At 37.0% G+C, this 22839-nt stretch overlaps 1 protein-coding gene across 1 annotated transcript in view; it reads left to right on the top strand.

Moving 5' to 3' along the window:
- Positions 1-17231, top strand: part of TTC6 (tetratricopeptide repeat domain 6) — a 200619-nt gene extending 183388 nt beyond the window's left edge. The window contains exons 26-30 of the mRNA XM_060163954.1: positions 4133-4343; positions 7086-7238; positions 7990-8160; positions 16265-16490; positions 16940-17231. Coding sequence (XP_060019937.1) covers positions 4133-4343; positions 7086-7238; positions 7990-8160; positions 16265-16490; positions 16940-17076 — 898 coding nt within the window. The 3' untranslated portion in view covers positions 17077-17231. The remainder of the gene's footprint in view (positions 1-4132; positions 4344-7085; positions 7239-7989; positions 8161-16264; positions 16491-16939) is intronic.
- The last annotated feature ends 5608 nt before the right edge of the window (positions 17232-22839 follow it).

Here is a 22839-nt window from a genome sequence, read left to right as displayed (position 1 = left end):
TTTATCTTTTTAAGTAATTGTCATTCTTAAAAAGAAATGGAATAACGATGACTGATGTGTTTGTTTTGGTAGGCGAGTGCAGTCCAAAAATGTCTGAGGTCATTGAATTCTCTTAAAACTAAAAATAGACACCAAAATTTTTCTCAACCTCATTCCGATGTTTTGCAACTAGTAGAGTCAGTAAATTTCTCTGTGTGTCAGTTCCTGATCTCTTTTATGAAATGTAATCACTGGGTATATATGGTGGAGCCTCCTTAAGCTGATACTGCTTTGCAATTCCAAACAACCACCTTTCATCATCGCGCTAGAATCTCTATTGTCCTTTAATAAAAGTAGAATTTAAATCAGCAGTAAAGCTCTGATAACTCATAGTCTCAATTCCATGTGTTTTAACAGTTTTACTGAATTTAACAATATGGAGTGTTTAGTGATTGTTTACATTTATTTCAGGAAAAATATTTTTGCTTTTTAAGGTGAGCTATAACCTATTACTACAGCAGCATGGATTGTAAATAATGAGATTCACTATTGGCGTCTTATGGTGGAGAACGTAAAAATTGTCCCATTTGGAAAATTTTTAAAAAGTAATAAATCCTTAAATTTTAGGGCTTTGATCTTTGAACTCGTGGGGTTGCAGACTTTTGAAGTGTGCCTTTGTGTGTCTCTGGTTCTCACTCTTGTGGTTGCTAGGAGACAACATTCCTTAGGCTGAATATCCTACTTGTTGCCCAATTTGATCACTAAGGGTGTTAAGGTAGAGTTAATTTTTAGATCTCTTTGAGAAAGATACCTTAAGATTAAAAAAAAAAATGTCACAGAGGGAGAGCCTGGTGGCTCAGAGTTACATATTCTGTCCATTTTTTACTTCAGCACATTTATTTTACCATTCTTATATTTGTATAAAATATTTCTGAATCTTCGACTCTGCAAGCCACATTCTTTAGTTTTGGGAGGTATTTATGATTTATTTGTACAACTCAGTAGGGAACATCTGGTCACCTATGTGATTAATTTGTAAAATGAGGTGGGCCTTGGTGTCCGTGGCCTAGCCTTCAAGCTGAGCACACGATTCTTAGTTAATAGACACCATAATGAGAGGCATGCACCTTCCGTCGGTGATCACGTTATTTTAGATTTATACAAACACTTTTTGTTTTAGAAAAACTAATTTAATATACTTTTATATTTGTGTAATTGATGTTTAGCAATTTATGTGCCAGTGAACCTGTATCCTGATACAAGAGACACCGCCACATTTTTTCATTGTCTAACTACCATGTGATTATTTAACAGGAGCTCCAACCTGCAGGGCACTGTGTGATACACACATCTTCAGAAAAATGAAGTTGTTGTGTGTATGGAGTTTTTCTTTTTTTTTCTAGTGGTGGAGGGGTTTGGGAGTCTCTGGCTTTGGCTCTCTCACCTCCTCTGGACTTGATATTTAGTTATCATCAGCTTTGAAGAGCTTGCCAAGTAGCTTTCGGGATCCCTTTCCAGGTTTAAGGTTTACTGATTATTTACTTAGTCAGAACAGACTAGATGTTCGTTAAACATTAGTGCTGATAACTAGATATGTATAGAAAAATAGCTTCAATTCATTGCTTGTTCTTTTTCTTTTTAAATTGGTTAGACTATTCAAAGGGTGAGATTATGTTTTATAAACCATGTATCGGCATATGTACTCACAAGGATTTTAAATCTCCCTCTGCGTAAGAGGGGAGCAGTGTGTATGATACAATTGGGATGTAAATATACCAGAAGCATTTCAATGTTTTGTGGGAAAAATATGAGAGAGCTGGGGTTGCCCTGTAAACTTCAGTTTACATGGTCACCATAGGTATGCATCATAAGTAAGTAGTTCACTATCCATAGATAGAAATACTGAGCATAACAAAACCTGTCAACTAAATACATTTTTATACAGGAATACTACTGTGTAATTACTCTTGATAAAAAATTTGTTATTTATGCTAGAATTTTTTCTGTACTACAGTGAGAAAGTGGCTACAAGCATTGTGACCTTATATTCAGTGAACTTTTACTTCTCAAATAGTGCTAGTTATGAGGAAGGAGGAGGATAGTTTCATTGTAAACTACTTGAGGGAAGGGAACCCATGTTTTCTTAGTGAGAATCCACAGAGTGAACTCAGAAGATACCAGTTGGCTTACGTATGTGAATGTTAACCTTCCCCTGTTTGTAACGTCAGAGGCCAGGCTTTCCTGGTGCTTCACTGTTGATTCTTGGGTGATCTTCTGACACAATACTTGGTGAATGCTTTTGGGTAGTGTTTGCCAAAACCTGAAGCAAATATCATGAGTAACTCCATTATTTTTCATGGTGTGCACAAGCATTAAAAAAATATTGAATCACATTATGAGCAGCTGAATTGCTTTTCAGTTTCAAAGTGAATTCTTTCTCAAACCTTCTGAATACATCAAGGAGAAGGTGTCAGCTAAGAGTTAGTCTTTAACATCTTTCCCACACTTTGTAATAGATGGTACAGCTCTCAGGTTTAGTTTTCTGCAGACTCCACTATCCAACACCAATATTTATTTATTTTCATGGTTGCCTTCATGGCATGAGATACTGATTTTGCATTTGTGGTATTGAAATTAAGTTATTTTAAAAAATAGATTTACTTAAGTAAAAGAGTAACTTGACTTAAAGAAAAATACTAAGTAAACGGTAGTGTAGGTGGAACATAGGGCAACTGTCACAAAGGAGGGGCTGAGGTTTGGGAAACAGTATTTTAAAAGATAATGCTGAGTAATATCTAAGAGATGGTAGTTTCTAGAACGGTTACCCTGTGTTCCATGTATTTTACAAAGGAAAAGTTAGCAAAGTAATGATGCATCTCATAAAAATTTGAAAACTTTTTGAGAAGTAATGAAAAGAATGGAAGGAAGATAATAATCTTTATTGGGTGAGGGTCTCTGTGCTAAGGGTTTTTCACATGCTGTCATTTGAGCCTTCTAACAGTTTTGAAAAATTACTATTAATTTGTATGTTTGGGCTTAGGTTTGAACTCCAAGGCTTTATTCTGACTACACTGTTGAGATATCAGCTCACTGGCTCTTGTGCACCAGTTACAAGTATGTTGAAGGTGAAGAATGTGGGTAGAGATGACTGTGGGAAAGCATGGATTTTGGAGTCTGGCTCACCTGAGTTTGAGTCCCAGATATTTGCTCAGTGCAATCTTAGCATGCTATTTACTATGTTATTTACTATGTGCAAACTTTTCTGAGCCATGGTATTCTTTTAATCTATAAAATATAAAAAATTATAACAAGCTTACAGAAATGTTGGAAGGATTAAGTAAAATCGCGTATGTAAAGCACTTAGCACAGTACCTGGTAAGTAAGCAGTTATTCAGTGTTAGTGCCTTCATTCTATTAAAAAAAATTCTAGACTCTCCATATTAATTGAGATTAAAAATAATTATTAGATATGCACGTGAAGTGGAAAAGTGACTTTATATACCCATGGACATGGGAATATTCGGTTCCTTCAACAGCCCTCTCCTCACCATAGGAGACTAATTAAGGAAGATAGAGAGACAGAGTTATCATTTAGTCACATATATTCACAAGTTAATAAATAAAATGCATTTTACTTCTTTTTCTCCCCTCCTTTCTTGGTGTCCAAGATGAAATGGGCTGCCTTTATAGAAGATCTGAAGTAAGAACTCCCATGTGATAAAAATCTAGCTCCTTTCATTATAAAGGACATATTAAATAAATAACAGTGGATTTATTTTAATCTGATTTAAATAGTGTATTTTATAAATAATAGCATATGTCTTTCTATACTGGCCACTGATAACTGTTAAAAACAGGTTCAAGAAGGCCATTCAGATTTTTATAATTCTGAAAAAGAACTCTAGCATGTCATCCCAGCATATTCTGCTATAAAAATGTCTCTTACCTCCCCTCTTTCCTTTTACCAATATCTTTAAAGAATCCATCAGGCTTCCTTAGGTCATATGGACTTACACAATTAGTTCTTATGAAAATAAAAAATAATAAAAATTAAGTTTTTTAAGGGTCAATGCATTTCTTTATGAAGAGGTTATATACAGGAAAGCAGTTAGATTATTCACCAGAAAGCATCAATATTTTAATTTGTTTTCAGAAATAAAGAGTTTGAAGAAGCTGTCAATTTCTTTACCTGGGCTGTGAAAATTGATCCCTACTTTCTGGATGCTTACATCGGACGGGGAAATTCTTACATGGAATATGGACATGATGAGGCCATCAGACAAGCACAGAAGGACTTTCTGAAAGCACTGCATTTTAATCCAGTCTATACAAAAGCCAGAATTTGTTTAGGCTATAATTTGCAGGTAATACTGTATAACAACATTTTACCACGGAAGCACCTTTTGGGCAAGAAAAAGAATATATTTGGCCTGTTAGTGGTGATGGGGATACATGATATTTCTTTGGCTATGAACATTTTACCTTTCTTTTCTTATTCGTATTCAGAGCAGCGGTGAGAAGCAGGGGTTTGCTGAGTTATAGGCAGCCTGCCTGGAGAGCATACCCAGGGACCTGGCGTGATAGTGAGATGAGGATCTTCTGAACCTGAGTTTCCTTAACGCCTGCACCCCTTTCTACCTCACCCCCTTATACCTACCACACTTATAGACAACTTTTAAACTTGCCTGATGAGTTTCACATATAAGAACCTGGCTAAAATTTGTTTCACTAGCTTATACCTGGGCTCCACAGGTTTTGGCCTATTAAATTAGTGAAAAGCTAAAGGGAATAAACAATGTATGATCTATGCGATGGATCAGACAACCACTGCATAGAGCTTTCTGAATTCAGGTCATCTTCCAAATGGCAGTGAATTAGAACATACCGGAAGGCAAGAGACCAGGCATTTGTCCTTCCAGCAAGTTGGAAGGGTGTTGCTCTGTTGTGTTGTCACACAGGTCTCTGAGTGATTTCTGGGACACTCTGACCTGACCCATGCACTCACCGAGCTATGTGCACTAACAAAAGATGTAGTGGTATTCGTGGAATAAAGTGCTAGATGTGTTATATTTTCCATGAAAAGGAAAGGAATAATCTTTTTATCCCTTTTAATATTAAAAAATTTAAACAGTGGTCCAAAATATGTTTAAATTATGGTAATTTGCATAAATTCCTATTAATAATCTGTCATTAAAGTTGAATTTTTTTCATTTAGAAGTAAGTGAATTTGGCTGACCTAAGATTAATAATATTGGAGGTGGTTGTGGGTTTGGTTATAGTGAGGTATGCCCAAGAACTGATTAATAAGGGAAGTAAGATTGCCTTCTGAGTGTTAAACATAAAATTAGCCATTATTTGATCACAGTAGAAATTTGCAAACTCAGAGACAGGGTGACTCCTAAAACAGCTAGAACTTACTGTAATCAAAAGAAATGTGTTAACAGCATCATTCATTGCATTCAACAAGGATTTACTGAGCACCTAGTAGAGGACAGGAACTGATCTAGGCCTAGTGATACAGCAGTGCCCAAAATACACTGGTTCTTCTTGTAGAGTTTACTACCAACTGGAGAGAGAAGCACCAAGCAGTCTTATTAATAAGTATTTAATTCTATTCAGGATAAGTGCAACCAAGAAAAAGGATGGGTTTTAGGACAACTTATAACCGGGGAACCTAGCTTCATTTTAGGGGTGAGGGAAGGCTTTTTGAGAAATTAACATTTAAACTGAGGTGTGAAAGACTAGAATTAGGACTAGGAGTTAGGGCTTAGAACACAGTGTTCCAGAGAGAGGGAACAGCCCATTATAAAGTCTTGTGAGAAAGAGACAGAGGGCTCAAGGGGACGGAATGTTATGGACAAGGGGAGAGTGGTATGGGATGAGACTGAATTGAGTAATGACTGGAGGTGAAGGTCTTTTTAACTGGTCCAGGTCAGTGAAAAGTGTGAATGTCAATCACCAGAGCAGTGACATCAGATTTGTGTTTTATGAAGATCTCACTGATATATATCAACCTGAAGGAGGATTGAAAAACACATTAGTGTGAGGAAGACTTGAATCAGGAAAGGAAGGACTGAAAAAGGAGAGTTAGAGAGGCCCATCAAATCCTGTTTGGGGGAAGAGTGACCATTTCTTGGACGAATATGAAACAGATTCCCCTACTATGTGCCTACCACTAGAGTTATGGAAGTGAGCAAAACAATTGTTGTCAGAACAGACAAGTTCAATTCCTTGTTCAATTCGATGTTGGTTTCCCCATAATTTACTGTGAGGGAGAAGCTTTACTGGTTAAAGAACAATGTCTAGTTAACTTATTGGTTATCTTTCGTGTTAGTTTTATGCAAGAGTCACTGGGCTTTGCTTGGTTTATGTGAGAGTCCGCTTCTGAGGCTCTGGCAAGTTGGGATTTTGAACCCACAGGAATAAAGGACAGTCTCTGGACTGTGCTGAATTTATCAACTCACTGCCCTCCTGTGATGAGGTATTTAATTGCCAAATGGCCTTCTCTAGGAAATACTCTGACATCATTCTGTTAACAGTGTCCTCTCCTAACCTTCTTTCTTTTTTTCCAGTTGGCTCTAAGGTTGGTATACACACCTGCTTGGTAGGTTTGCATGCAGTTTTCATGGAATGTGTGATGCTGGTACAATTTATCAAATAGGTTTTACACCATCAGTTTATTCATTTACTTATTCAACACATATTTATTTTATTATGTATAGTATGTATAACTGGAGATTCAATGCCAAACAAATAGACAATTCCTGCCTGTGTGTGCAGAGCTCAGTGTAAAATTTGTGGTGATTGTCAGAAGCATTGGTGTTTCCCATCGTGGTCAAGATTTTATGTTGTTCAGGACTGGTATAAGAGATGACTCTGACAATTAGATTTATTTCAGTTAATTAAAATTTCAGCATAAATGCTCAGAGGTAATCAGTCAATTGAATGGACTCACAGTACAGCCTACTTCCTTGTTTAAAATATCTTAGATTAAGCACAATATAAATATACCCATACTAAAGCCTTTATTTGATTAAGTTAGAATCATAAACATTTGTCATGATATGGACAATTTCCTACTTGGTGTAAATGGAAAATTATTTTAGGCCCAAGGAAAATTCCAGAAAGCTTGGAACCACTTTACCATTGCCATAGAAGTTGATCCGAAGAGCTACCTAGCCTATGAAGGAAGAGCTGTGGTCTCTCTTCAGATGGGTGATAATTTTGCTGCAATTCAGGATATAAATGCTGCCATAAAGGTAAAAATCCACTCAGATTATATTATCATTAGCATTAAATTAACATCATCAGTGAGTAAGATCAAATAAGAAGTTCTCTGTTGCTTTCTAAAAGTGACTTGTAGAGAACATAATGTTTGTATTTTTTCCCTAGGAGATTCCTAAAGAGTTATTATAGCTTACCAGTTTTATAACCTAATGCATTTAAAAAAATTAAAAACAAATCCCTAATAAATGTTGATTCCTCTCAGTAAATGCAAATTTATAGTTTCATGATACATCAATATTATTGTGTAATAAAAAATGAATGCAAAAAATAAAATAATGTTCTGGGTTTGAAGGAACTAAAGAAAGAATAGTGTAAATCCCCAGCTTCTTCTGTAGTGAAATGGCAAATAAAAAATGCAGTGACAGAAAATCTGCCTTTTTTCTTCTAGATTTTGGATTCTTTTTTTGTAAATTTAGGTAGATGTTGTAATCTTTAACAGAGCTAAACAGATGAGCTTTTTTCCCCTTACATCTATTCTTTGCAAAGGAACTGAGTAGAGCACTAAGATTGTTTGTTTTATTGCAACCAAATAAACCAAGTGTTGACACTGAACCAACTTCATTCGGAGTTGTTTCTCAAAATATTTGCTCTAATGGGGTTTCACTTGCCCTGTAAAATTACTAGTTTCCCACAAAGAGATTTCATAACGTCCATTTTTGCAGACATGAAATTGGAGATAAGTACTATTCCCAGATGCTAAATACTTATACTATTATATTGCAGATCAATACTAGAGCAGAATTCTTAACAAATCGTGGTGTGATTCATGAGTTTATGGGTCAACAACAGAATGCAATGAGAGACTATCAAGCAGCAATTTCTCTAAACCCCATGTACTCGCTGGCTTACTTTAATGCAGGAAATATCTATTTTCACCACAGACAGTTTTCCCAGGTAATAAGAGTTTTCCTTAACATTTTCTTTTTGACGGTAAATGCTTTCTCTGCTACATATAGTTTCAAAATGCAATCCTTATATGTCAGGCTAATTTATTCATTAGCTCTTTAAAAATTTTTTTCTCTTTCATAAAAATGTTTATAATTACTTATTAAATGTTTACACCTCTATGGATTTTTTCTCCTCATTATCATCAGCCACTCAGCACTTGTCCAGTAAACACTGTTTTGGACTTCTCTGAGTGCCGGCAGTCGTCGCCTTGCTATCCATTGTCACCAGCTTCCAGCCTGGAATCCTCTGCTCTTTGCCCCCACTTAGCCAAATGTCAGACTTCCTTCCATCTTTCGTGATGTGATTATCTAACTTGTCTTAATTTCTACCTTTGCTGAGTTTCAGTCACATGAGCACTTGACTGGAGTAAGGAGATATGTCTGTTAGTTCTGGTTTTCATGACAACTTAATCTTTTTGGACCTTAATTCATAACGGCTGAAATGAAAGTGTTGGGCTATTAGATGATATTTTTTATATTTTGAATTTATTTTATTTGAACTGTAATGCATTGCATGACTCAAACGCTATTTTTTGTTTTTTTAAATCTATATTCACTCTTTTGTTCATCTTCAATTTTATTTTGTTCTTTGTCTATCTTTTTGAGTCAGAAGCTTAATCCATTTATTGTCACCCTTTCATTTATATTGTGATAAATTGTTAAGGTTATGCTTTTCCCCCAGTACTGTTTTCAGCAGTATCCCCTGTATTTTGCTCTTTAATGCTTTTATTTTTGTTTTCCCAAAACATTGCATTTGAAATTTTATTTCTCCTTTGACTAAAGAATAAATTAATAGGGCACTTAAAATGTTCAAGAGGAAGGGCTTTTATATTTTCTAATATTGGAGTATAATTAGTCTATATCCGTACTTTTTTTTTTAATTTGGTTTATCTTAGACAGAGAAAGGTTTATTCAAGTATCCTATAATTAGTGTGGCCCTAGATAGTTTTCTTTACATCTCTTGTAATTTCTGCTTTATGAAAATTGCTGCTATTTCATGTATAGATGTTCATACATGTTACATATGCATTGTGAATTGTAGTCTTCAGCATTACAAATGCTCTTCTTTGTTTCTCTTTGGAATAAATTCTCCTTTATCTGATGTGAAGATCCTGACCTCTGATTTCATTTGGTTTGCTTTCGCCTGATAGTCCTTTGCCCTTCCTTTTATTTTCAGTGTTTAGAATCTTTTGTTTTAGCTGTGTCTCTTTTATACAGCGTAGAGCTGGATTTTGGTTTAGATGACAATTTGAAAATATTTATCTTTTAATAGGTAGGTTATATCCCATTGACATTTTGGCACAGTCAATATGTTTGGTCTTAGTTCTGTTATTTTATATCATATTTTCTGTTTACATGTATTTAAAATATTTTATTCTGTGGTCTGTTTTATTTTAAAATTTCAGAGTTTTTCTAATATTTAGGAAGGTTTACTGTTTGCTTTAGTGATGACCTTTATAAAAATACCCTTGTGCCCTTACTTCCTTATTTCTTTAGTTCTCTTCTATGAAGAACAATAAAATGACCCTTTAATCTCTTCCTCCCTTATTTCTCCCTCTCATCTATTAGTCAATTTTAGTTAGTATTATGCTCTTTTGAAAAATGTTTATATTTATATCCTTAAATATGCTTGAGCTTGTTCTGTCAGCTTGTCATGTCAGCTTGCTTTCCACTCTCTCTGTATTCTTCCATTTTGTTGTGTTTCATCATTCCTACACTGCCAGAGGATTTAATATTTGCATATACTATTTTGTTACCTTTATTTCACGTTTAGTCTTAGTTCTTCAGTTAAATATATTTAATTCTTATCACCAGGCTTTTTGCCAAAGTTTCCCTCCTAACCAATCATTTCTTGGTGGTCTGAAATTAGTCTTCTAGTAGAGTCCTGAGAAAGGGTTCATGAGAACAATATTCCTTGAATTGTTTCATGTTCACAGCTGTTAGCCTGCAGCCTTTATATCTTACGACAGCATGTCTGGGTTTAGAGTCCTTGACTCATTTTTTCTTTCCTTGAGTGTTTTGTAAGTGCTGTTTCACTATTTTTTTGGTGTTGCGTATGTTGGTGTCAAAAGCCTGATGCAAACCTGATTTTCGTTATTGGTGACTTCTTTTTGTCAGGATAACCAAAGTTTTTATTTTATTTATTTTTTTTAAGTGAAAAGTTTTTTGTTTTGTTTTGGTTTTTTTTGTGGTACGTGGGCCTCTCATTGTTGTGCCCTCTCCTGTTGTGGAGCACAGGCTCCGGACGCGCAGGCTCAGCGGCCATGGCTCACGGGCCCAGCTACTCCGTGGCATGTGGGATCTTCCCGGACCGGGGCACGAACCCGTGTCCCCTGCATCGGCAGGCGGACTCTCAACCACTGCACTACCAGGGAAGCCCATAAGTGAAAAGTTTTTTTACTTAAAAGTATGTGTTAGAGTTAAGCTTTTGGGGTCAAAGTTATCAAGTACAGAGTGTGCATTTTCAATATGTAGATTTCAGAAAATCTTTGTTGAATTCAGTGTAAATATTTTTCTCTATTCCATTGTTTTGATTTTCTTCATTGGGGATGAATACCAATGATTATAAATAGGACGTCTTTTGACTCCTATATGCCAATTATTTTTTTCAAATGTTTATCTTTTAACATCTGTTTCATTTTCTTTTGCATCCCCTAAATTTTTACTGTTATTCCCTGGTTGACCTTATGATCCAGGTTTCTTTAAAACTTTTTTTTTTAGTTCTGTCCCATTTCCGTGACATATCTTCCTGGCCAGGAAGATCCTTTTTCTAAGATCCTTTATTATTTATTTATTTATTTCTTAAATGCAGTTTCTTCCTTAACAATTTTTTTCTAGTTTATTTTATAATGTTACATTATAATTTTTATCTACATTGTAGGAATACATTTTTTTCTGGGCAGTTTTTATGATCTTTCCAAAAATTAAGCTCTTACTTTTTTATCTTTGTTTTTTACAATGAAGGCATGCAAATTACTTTTCTGTTCCCTATATTTGAATGAGATAATTTTTTTTTCCTGAACTAATAGCAGATTTACTTGTGAGAGATACGGTGATAGGCCATGGTAACTTTCCGAGTTGAGCTACCACTGATGCTATTGCACAGGACTTTACAGTATGTCCTTTCTAGCCTAGCCTGGTTTGGGAAGGCTTCTACCACAAGCTCTGTGTTTCTCAGAACTTTCCACAGTCCTTGCTTCTAAGATAACATTCTCATTTTAAAAAGTTGTTTTTATTGCTTGCATTTTCTGAGATCTGTAACCTCTGTATTCTCCTCTAACACCCGATCCTGTCACCATACCCCTTAAAAATGATCTTTGGGGCACCTTTATCTACCAAGAGGCTAAAGTCCTTGTCTGTATTTCGCTGGAAAAGCTGAGCAGATATTTCCTGATTCCACTTAGTTCTTCATTCTTTCAATCTCCTTATATTTATAATGTACCTGCCATGTGCTAGGAATTAAGATCCTGAGGATACAGAGCTAAACAAGATAAGGAGGACTTCTTTTATGATGTACCTTACATTTTATTGGAGGAAGAAATAGAAAATAAACAATATTAGTAGTGATAAACATTTAATACCATCTTATTTAAGCATCAGTATATCAGTACTAGCATACGTGTGGGACTATATGAGATTACCTGGGTGGATAGTATAGATGGAGAGAAGGGGTTTAAGGAGCAAGCCCTGGGGCAATACCAGTGTTTGGAAGTGAAGTAGAGAGGAGACTCCAGAGTGTAGACCGAGTGGGGAGTATCCAGTCAGGATGTTGGGAAGGAAAGCAGGAGAGCATGATATCACCTCAAGAATAAAGTACTTTAAGAAGGGAAATGTGTCCTGTGTCAAATGCTGCTGAGAAGTCAAGGAAGGGCAGGATGGAGAAAATCATTGATGACTTTGGCAAGAACATTGTTGGAGTCGCAATGGCATCAGAGCCTTGAGCGGAAAGGGTTGTGGAGAACATGTGAGGTGAAGAATTAGAGACAGTTCAACGAGTTGGAGAAATTCTTCTGTGAAGAGAAGTAGTTAAATGGGGGTGGTGGCTAGAGTGGAGTAAGGTGTTCGTATTTTTAATTTTTTAAAATATGAGGGATGCTGATTCATGCTCCTGTGTTAATGAAAGGATCTAGTAGAAAGGGAGAAATTGTTGGGGCAGGGGAGAGTGGCAGGGATAATTAGGATCAAAATCTTTGAGGATTCGATGGGGCTAAAGTTTGGAAGTTCCAGGGGTGGCCTTTGAAGGGAGCAGGACACACTATCCATTATGTTATGAGGGAAGGCAGAGAGTTGGGGCACAGCTGGCTGTAGCTAGGTAGATTTTGATAGTAGGTATTTCTCTTAAATGATTACATTTTTTTCATGGAATATGAGTACCAGTTACCAGTTAAGAGTGAGGATGGACAGGTATAAAGGGGGAGAGTATGGCTAGGAGTTTTGAAGAGAAAATATGAAATAATTATTTTAGAGAGCGGTAGGGTGAATGTTCTAGGGAAGTATAGTAGAACCACCAGACAACTTCAAGTTCTCATTTGAGGTTGTGGTTAAATTTAAAGTGAGATCTTGACTCCATACTGCTTTGTATATAATTATTTCTATACAGACTCAGTACAGCTTTCTGTCACCCCACAATTGTTTCTGTGTGTTAGTCTCTTATCTCCTCATTCCAGTTAAGCTCTTTAATGCCAGGAATCACACTGCTTTCTCTTCTCTCCATATTTCCTTACTCAGAAAGCCCATCTATACCCATGGCTTATACTACATGTCAGCCTCCACCTTTCTTCTGAGCTCCTAACCCATATTTATCGCCAGTTGCTAAAACTGGATGTTTTACAAGTGCATGAGAGCCAAAACTGAATTAATCTCTCTATCCTCTACGCCCCGTCCAACTCTTCTTCGTATAACCCTGTCTCAATTCAAGATGTCATTCCATGGAGTCGCCTGAGTAAAAATCTTAGCATCAATTGTAACTTTCTCTTCCTCAACTTCTTCATCTAATCAGTCATCTAATCCTGTCAAATTTCCTTCTTAGTTTTTTTCTCAGATATGCCCTTTCCGTTCTATTTCTACTGCCATTGCCTTAGTTTAGCTGTTTCCCAAGTTAGATCAGTTAGCTTGCTGACCCCTGTGATGAGGCTGGTTGACCTCAGTGGTGAAGCTAGCTGCTGGGACAGAGAATTATCAAAGGTATTATTATATAAGGCATGAATGAGATTGTCATAGCTCAGACCTCAGACAGCTGGGAGGCTAATGTTTTCCTAGGCTGACAGGCCAGGGTCAGTTGCCTTAAACTTCCTCAAGCTCAGACCACACTCTGGCTGGGTCTTGGCAATGTTTCTCTGCATTGTAGAGTTAGTTAACGAGCATTAGACAAACACAGTGCCCAGGGCAATTTTCTGTTTCTGTCAGTGTTTAAGGTCCACATGAGAGGGAGACCCTCACATTTAAACTTATTTGTCCTTAATCACTCTATGGACATCATGTATAAAACTATTTGGTTAGATCTAAAGTGTAGTTTGATCTTTGATTATTTTTTTTTTTTAAGTATGGCTCTTGCTCCCCCAAGCTGGGGACACATCAGCTGGGCAAATATTTGATCTAAAATGTATTCCGCTCTCTGTCTTGATATACTGGATACTCGGGCTTTGCAGTATGTGCTCCCTTCAGAGACAAGTAGACTTTGAGAGTAGTTATTCAGCTATTTTGGTATGCTCTATGCTTCTTTGTGGAGCAAATTCTTCTATTTCCTGTCCATCCTCCCCCTCCCGCTTTGTTTCTGATGTATGGAAAGAAGATTTAGGGCCAGGAGGAAGGGTCCCTCAACAGACCAGATAATCTCTAAAGGGTTAAAACATGTATGTGTTCTGGCTTCTTTTATGGTTGGTTAGTGACTTAATGGTTTTAAACCACAATTGGATGAGCTACATGCATGTGTCATGAATTACAGGTGACTTTTAAAAAATACCTGGATCTGCTTCCTAATTACTTACAGATATGAGGGCATTAGACCAATTGTTAAATCAAGGCCATCTATTGTGGTAGGCGTCTTTGGCCTAACTACTTCATAGTTAATGCTCCTGTTCTTCGAGTAACCTCATTAAATTTATAGGCTTTCATTTTCTAAGTAATATGTTTTCAAAGTTGTAATAGAAAGTTACATTGTTCAGAGTTAACCATACTATTGTGTTTTACTAAGTTCATTTATTTTAGCTGAAGTAGGCATTTGCTCCTACCTGATTGCAAGTCATGCTTTTGTGATGTAGAATTGTGTAGCCTTTATTGATCATTTACTGGTGAATTAAAATGAAACAAATTAATTTTTGAAGGAAATCTTGGCTCTGCTTCGAGTCATTCCCTTGCCTCATTTATAATGACTGTGAGTCCAGCCTCCTGTTCAGGAGTGAATTCTCTTTAATTTAAGCTCTTCGCAGAGGGATGTCAATTCTGCTGCCATCTTAAGGGATCCTTAAATTGCACTTAACTACAGCATAGAATAGCTCCCATTCTGGGATGAGATGGGTCACACAATCTTGATCTAATTGCTTCTCAAAAGTCTCAGGCAGTAAAATTCATGGAGTATTACCTGAGGGCTATGACATCTCTCCATTTGTAGACACTGGCAAAAAAAAAAAAGATGTATCAATAATTGTCTGAGTCCTTACTATATTCTGCATATTTTTCTCAGTACTTTACCTGTCAGCTCACTTAATCCTCATAGCAGCACTGAAAGTAGGGTTCGATTTGTTGCCTCCATTTTATAGACGAGAAAAATCGAGTCAGAGTATTTTAGTTACTCACCAAAGAGCTAATAAGTGGTAGAGCCAGGGTTTGAACCTAGAAATCTGGCCCCATGGTCTGGGCTCCTGGCCACCATGCTCTCAATGTTTCACTTCACCCACAATGGAAGTGAACTGAGGACACATCCCTGAGAAATATAGAGAAAAATAGTTCCATGAAGAAGACTGATAGAAAATGATCAGAGAGGTAGGGGAAAAACTAGGGAGACACCCTGTCTCAAGGACAGAGAGAGTTTTAAGAGGGAAGGGGAGACCAAGAGCATCTGTGCCACAGAAATGCCATGGAAAGAAAGGACTAGAAAATGCTTACTGGGCTTGACGACACCTTCAGGCTTAGCAAGAGCAGACCTCATGGGCTAGGGGGAGGTAGATAGAGCCCAGACTGTGCTGTACTGGGGAAAAGTCGAGTGGTTAGGAATTGGAGACAGCAAGCCATATTGTTAAAAACAACTTTTCCTTTAGGGAAGTTTTAAAGTAGGAGGCACATTTTCCATCCATCATAGAGTTAGAGATGAGATTCCTACCTTGAGTAGTAGGGTGTCTAATTGGCATCTCAAGCAATGTGTGATGAAGGACCAGTTTTTAAAATTTTTCTAACTTAATGTTGATCAAGACCCCAACACCAGTCGATGGACCACAATTTGGAGGGTCCCTTCCGGCTTGATGACGAGTTGTGAATCATCTAGAGTTTTTGATCTTCTTGACAAGCTGATTTTAATCTTCTGTCTTTCTTCCTTTATAGCTTTTCATAGTATAACGGAGTTTTTAATCTCTTTTGGTAAGGTTTAGAACTTTACTTTCAAAATTCGCTTCTCTCTTTAACCCTTACTCTGCTTTTATATGAAAAATGTTAATTTTCAAACTTATATTTATCCTCCTGTGTGACCTTCTTTTCTAACTTATATTTTACTTTTTTCTACTGCTGTACAGGGATGTGAGATTTGTGTGTAGTGGGGGAGGTGGAGGTGGTAGTGGAACATTTCACCTCAGCAGAGAGTATTTTGTCTCTGACACTATCTAACACTGCTGACACATGGTGATAACAAAAAGCAGACCAACTATTGGTTGGTTTTATTATTGTCTTTTACATTCTCTGCAGATGCTGGCACCTCCTTATCATCTGCATCTGGGATGAAATGCTTCCACTATCTCCTCAGTGTGCCACTGGCCTTAGTTTTATATTAAAAGTGTTTCAAGTTGCTGTATAGCTGCCAATTAAAATATATTCAGATTATCATTATCTTCACACTTTTATAGGCTATTGACTACTTCTCAAAGGCTTTAAAGTTTGATCCAGAAAATGAATGTGCTACCATGAATCGAGCTATTGCAAATACAGTATTAAAGAGCTATGAAGAAGCAAAAGAAGACTTTGCACATGTAGTTGAAAGCTGTCCATTTTGGGCTGCAGTATATTTTAACAGAGCATACTTCTACTGTTGTTTAAAGCAATATGAACTAGCTGAAGAAGACCTAAGTAAAGGTATATTTTTTTGTAATTTTTTGATTAATATTATAATGGTTGATTTGTTTGTTTTTGATGACAAAAGAAGAAAATCATCAAGTCTATTTGCCTAGATAAACTAACATTAGAATTAATGGTTTTATATATCATATCTTTAATGTAATCAGTATGGATTCCTTTATGTAATAACTTACAGCATTGGTAAGCTAAGACATAGAAAATTATTAGGGAAACCATACATAAACATTGTCAGCCTTTCAAAAAAGACATTGTACTGTGTTTTCCCAAGTTAATTTTCTTAGAAAGATTCAGTGTTTTAAATTTAACTAAATAATTAAGTACATATGAGGAAAAATGTTTTCAAATAGATAATACTAAAGTTCTTATATTATAAAATTTTTATTTAAAAAAGTGAAGCGTTTTGAATGCTAGCACAAAACATATCTTGAAATTTTTTTCTTTTACAGCTCTGTCTTTGAAACCTAATGATGCTCTAGTATATAATCTTAGAGCAGAAGTTCGTGGTAAAATAGGTCTGATTGATGAAGCTGTGGCTGACTATAACCAAGCACTTTATCTTCAGGAACATGCCTCAGTGATATGACTACATAGACCATGGGTTCTGTGGTAGTTTACACAGCTGTTCTTCCATAAATTGAAAAGTATTTGTTGCTTTAAAAAAAGTTTGCACTGTCTTCATTGTTTTGTGCTTTATGTTTAGTCTTTTATATAATTCTTTAATGCATTTTAGCAACACCTTTTTGTTATATATTAATTATAAAACTTTCAGATCATTTTCTGCAGATTTGGAACAACTCAATAATTCAATTTCTTCACAAGGTGTAGAATTTAAATGAGAATGTTTCTCAAGGGACATATTAACACAAAATATTTTCTTTAAAGTAAAATAATGCCTTTTAAAATAATACTGTGTGATTTTAGAAAATGTCTCATTGACATTTTCATCAACACCTAAATGTAATCAACAGTATCCAGATCAAAAAAAAAAGAGAGCTGATGACTATAAAGAAATTGAAGTCAAGCACATATCCTCTCTCCTCCTTTGAACAATATCTACACAGGTCTGTATTCTTCCTGCTACTCATGTTTTTCCAACATTCCTCTTTTTCATTCTTCCCGCTACTCATGTTTTTCCAACTTTCCTCTTTTTCATGTTGCCTCCCTTCCAGAACAGCACCTATAAAGATTTGGAGCGTCCTCTTTCCTTGACATGCCTCTGCCTCTTTAATGCATATGTCATAAAAGTATATAAAAAATCTGCATACACTTATAATTAGTGCATCATAGAACTTGACAAGTAGGAATACATTAAAACAGCTAAAATTTCTCTTTTTTTTAACATCTTTATTGGAGTATAATTGCTTTACAATGGTGTGTTAGTTTCTGCTTTATAACAAAGTGAATCAGCTATACATATACATATATCCCCATATCTCCTCCCTCTTGCGTCTCCCTCCCACCCTCCCTATCCCACCCCTCTAGGTGGTCACAAAGCACCGAGCGGATCTCCCTGTGCTATGTGGCTACTTCCCACTAGCTATCTATTTTACATTTGGTAGTGTATGTATGTCCATGCCACACTCTCACTTCGTCCCAGCTTACCCTTCCCCCTCCCCGTGTCCTCAAGTCCATTTTCTACGTCTGCATCTTTATTCCTGTCCTGCCCCTAGGTTCTTCAGAACCACTTTTTTTTTTTTTAGATTCTATATATATGTGTTAGCATACGTATTTGTTTTTCTCTTTCTGACTTACTTCACTCTGTATGACAGACTCTAGGTCCATCCACCTCACTACAAATAACTCAGTTTCCTTTCTTTTTATGGCTGAGTAATATTCCATTGTATATATGTGCCACATCTTCTTTATCCATTCATCTGTCGATGGACACTTAGGTTGCTTCCATGTCCTGGCTATTGTAAATAGAGCTGCAATGAACATTGTAGTACTTGACTCTTTTTGAATTATGGTTTTCTAAGGGTATATGCCCAGTAGTGGGATTGCTGGGTCATATGGTAAAAATTCTTAATAGGGTATCTCTTTGGTGAACCAGAGAACCCCTTTCCTTTATCTCACTGATAGTAACAAGGTTTCCTGACTTGTAAACTCATTTAGATTTGCTTCACTCAGTTTATTTTCCTTCTTCGTTTCATTCTTCCAGTACATCTCCAGCTCCTCAGAGACCTGTGTTCACCGAGATGAGGCATTGTGGAAAAAAATACCCCTATCTACTCAGTTTCCTTTGTTTTCAGTTTGATGTACCAGATTTTCACAATACGAAGCTGATTTTTATTCGTAAGCCACTGTGGGGATTCGTCACAGTCTTTCAGGATAGTTTTCTTAGCGTGATATGTGGGTCCATGTGAGGACTGTGTCGTGCCTAGTAAGTTATTTCAGTCAGTGATTCAGACACCTTTAATACGCCTCTTCAGATCCTCCCATTCTCACTCGTCTCCAGAACCTTTAGTCTCAGCCCGGCCACAGATGAGATTCAGGCCAACCTCCTGCACCCACAGACAGACCCTCATCTTGTGCTCCAGCCACACATCCCTCACCTACAGCGCTGGGCAGCTCTTTTAAAGCTGAGGTGTCACCTGCTGCGGTGGTGCCCAGCCACATGCCTGGCAGATGTGCAGGGGACCCAAGTCCCTGTCAAATGAACTTTTTTTTTTTTTTTTTTTTTTTTTTTGCTGTACGCAAGCCTCTCATTGTTGTGGCCTCTCCCATTGCAGAGCACCAGCTGTGGACGCGCAGGCTCAGCAGCCATGGCTCACGGGCCCAGCCGCTCCCCAGGCATGTGGGATCTTCCCAGACCAGGGCACAAACCCGTGTTCCCTGGATCGGCAGGCAGACTCTCAACCACTGAGCCACCAGGGAAGCCCTCAAATGAACTTTTGATGATGAGAGAAAGGAACTAGTAGATAGGCTCTTATCCATCTCTTGGTGGAGTGTCCTGAGACACTTGGTTTATACAGCCTCCCGGAGGATGGTCCTTGGAAATTAAGCAATCAGTTCACACATACCAGCGGCCAGCTTCGAGATGTATCTCGTACTGGGGCTTTTGGCTTTTGGCTTTTGGCTTTTGGCTTCCCTGCTTTGCTTCCTTTTGTTACTGCTCCTGCTTTTTTTGGGTTTGCACTTCTTGATAAAGTCATTGCCCAGAAACATTTTCCTCTGGCTCTGCTTTCTGGGACAACCCATGCTAAGACAATTAGTAATTTAATATTTTTTTCCTGATTACATACAAATACTTATAACAAGAGGCAGGAATGATACAAACCAAGGGCCATGATAGCGTAATGGAGCAAATCATATCTAACATGCCAAAATGCTACGTGGTGACCCCGGGTCCACATCCCCTGGGTACCCACAGTTTCTGTCTGTACTGACCCCCAACCTCTTGCAAGAACCTACAACTTTCCACCTGAGGCCCTTCTCTTAGTCCACACATAGGCTAAGCCAGACCAGGCAAGGTATAGTGTTCTCTGCCTCACATTCATTGTCTCTACTTCTTTACCCATGTCTTGTAAGGTAGCAGGTATCATTAGATGAGGAAACTGAGGCTCAGAAGGGTCCAGTTATATGATCAGAGTCACACAGCTTTTAAATGGTGGAACTGAAAGTCAACCTCTATTCTAGTTTAAAAGCCTCTGCTCCTTTTCACCTAAAGAGAAATAAAACAAGATGAACTCATAGTCTATTAAATAACCTTTATCGTGATGGCATCAAAGCTCTCTATCTGCCTAATGATTATTAGCGCAAAAAAGGGATTTCCAGTCTTTAACACTTCTTTTGTACTGGCATATATGTGTATTTATTTATGTCTATGTCTACGTATCTATGTATCTAGCCTAGCCTTAGATAAATGCGTGATGGTAGTAAGATTATCTTGAGCTTTTAATTTGAAATACAGTCAATGGGCAGCATTTTACATTTTATCTTTAATAATACAGACCAGATAGGAATGACAGTAGAAAGGTCAGTATGTTGGCAGCAAGAAAGGGAAGAAAAGGAAAATTTCACTTGCTAAAAATCTACTAAGTACCAGAAACTCACCTAAGACTTAAGGACATTTTCATTTCACCATTATACTTGAGACAGTCTTATAATTCTCATTTCGCAGAAGAAAAATATGAGGTACAGAAAGGTTAAATAATTGGTTTAAAGCACCTCGAGTATAATGATGTTATCCAAATGTAGTTTCATTTTTATTTATTCAATATATTTCTTTAAGTTGACTTGCTAGTGTTAATTGAATTTATTTAGAGAGAAGGAATTTGTAAAAATAAATGCATAACTATTAATAAGTTTGTCCTTGTTCTACCTAAAGTAACCTTTTTATACCAGTGTTCCTCATATCACATTTTAGGAAACATTGTGCTGTATAGTGTCACTGCTAGATGGGTGTAGCTGGAAGAGAAATCACATTGAGGGAGGGAAAAACATATAATGCCTCCTCAGTGAGAAAGAAGAGAAGTTGATTTGTGCCTGGACAGGCAGCTCGGAGCTAGAAGCAATATCCTTGAGCTGTGAGAGTCTCGGTCTACCTTCTTAGCGTGTTGTAACAAGATCTCACTCCTAGAGGTTCTCCAGTGGCATAAAAATGTTTTGTTTGTCAATGCCTGAGAATCACTGATTTCCAAAAATAACAGGCACTTTGACCATCTACTATGAGATCCCAATGTTCAACTTGTCTTCTCTTCACCCATCTTTACCTGGCTAATTTATTCTCAGGAAGAGATATCTTCCTCTCCCTAGGAGGGTGACTTAGGTCTTTTCCCTCTACACTTCCACAGCACTGCTACCTCCTCTTTTGGATTACCCTTCAAATCTGTATATCCTTGTTTAATGACTGTCTTCCGCACTAGACTAGAAACTTCGAGGGCAAGGATTAGGTCTATCCTGTTCACCATGGTATCACCAATGCTTGTCATAGTTCCTGGCACATAGCTGGTGCTTCATAAATATTTGATGTATTTACTTAAATAAAATGCAGGTCTGGACACTCATAATGCAGGACATTATGACCCAACACACTACAGATATGTGTTTTACTATTCATTTCTCTGATAAAGTGAGCATCCTGTGAGATTCTAGGCACAGACTCTTCAAAGGTCAAAGCAATGACAGCACTCATCCTCAGTGCTATTCTTATTTAATATCTCCTGTGAGTAGAGAGGTTCTTAGCATCCACATAGCTTTCACAATGTCTAACTTACACACACACACACACACACACACACACACACACACACACACACACACGGCACACTTAGAACTATAAGATGAATACCTTAGAAAATGAAATTAGGAAAAACCAAGATGTAATGAATGAGGTCAGTCTGCTATAAAAATAACAAGTAGGTAGCTGTCAAGGTGATGAGGGTGAAATGTCTGAAATCATGATGTGTTAACATCTCAGGCTAAGCATTGTAATTTTTCATAATTGGATGATGTCATGACATAATCAAGCTGTAACCCAATCAAGTATAGTGAATAAGAGACTATAACAAATTTTTAATTGTTCCCCTTTAAAAAATGATATCTTGCAGTAATCAAGGGGCCATGGTGTATACTGTACCTAAAATTGGGGCAGGGAGTGGTCAGAGTGCAAACATTTATATGCATGTTCCTGGGCTCTATCTGCTGAACTGGTGTTCCAAAGAGTGGATAGGAACATTCTGATCTTTTGACTTCTTGTTAGTTCATCCCCATAAAATAAATGGGTCATACCATTGTCATAGTTTTAATCCACTAAACCATTAAGGTAATCCAGCTATTTCTCTTCTTTCTGATTCTATGCTAGCCCGGAAACCTTTAGTGATGATTTGATTTTCATTATGTAGAACAATATTTATAGTATAATTCCACTTTATTGTAAAATTAAACATATAAAGAATATACCCATTATATCTTTTTAAAAAGCCTTAAATGATTTTAATACACCAAACTTTAACAGTTAGTACCTGTGGAGAATGTGATTGCTGGTGTAGTGTTTGTTGGTAAAGGGTGTGTGGGAGGTTAAAGAGAAGCTCAGTTTGATTTTTTAGTTTTGACGCTTCTGCATTTTCTGATTTTTCCATTTTTAAATCATTGAACGTGTCTTGGCTCTATAATAGGAAAAATATAAAATAATCTCCCTCACCCTCTTAAATAACTTATTTGAGGCAATATTTATGTCCGTAAAAGATGCACATTGCCTTCTTCCCTGGGTGCCTACAGTGAACTTCAAACTAGATCTGGCCTGCAGGCCCTCTTTAGAGGTCCAGCTGGTTCAGGCAGGTCCTGCCCACAAAGCATTTGAGGTCCATGTTTGCATCATCACCATCTCTTTGGAAAAACTTAGTCT

The sequence above is a fragment of the Lagenorhynchus albirostris genome, chromosome 1 (assembly GCF_949774975.1).
Source record: "Lagenorhynchus albirostris chromosome 1, mLagAlb1.1, whole genome shotgun sequence".
Classification (NCBI taxonomy): Eukaryota; Metazoa; Chordata; class Mammalia; order Artiodactyla; family Delphinidae; genus Lagenorhynchus; species Lagenorhynchus albirostris.
The sequence above is the reverse complement of the archived record's forward strand: the minus strand, read 5'-3'. Positions and strand labels throughout refer to the sequence as shown.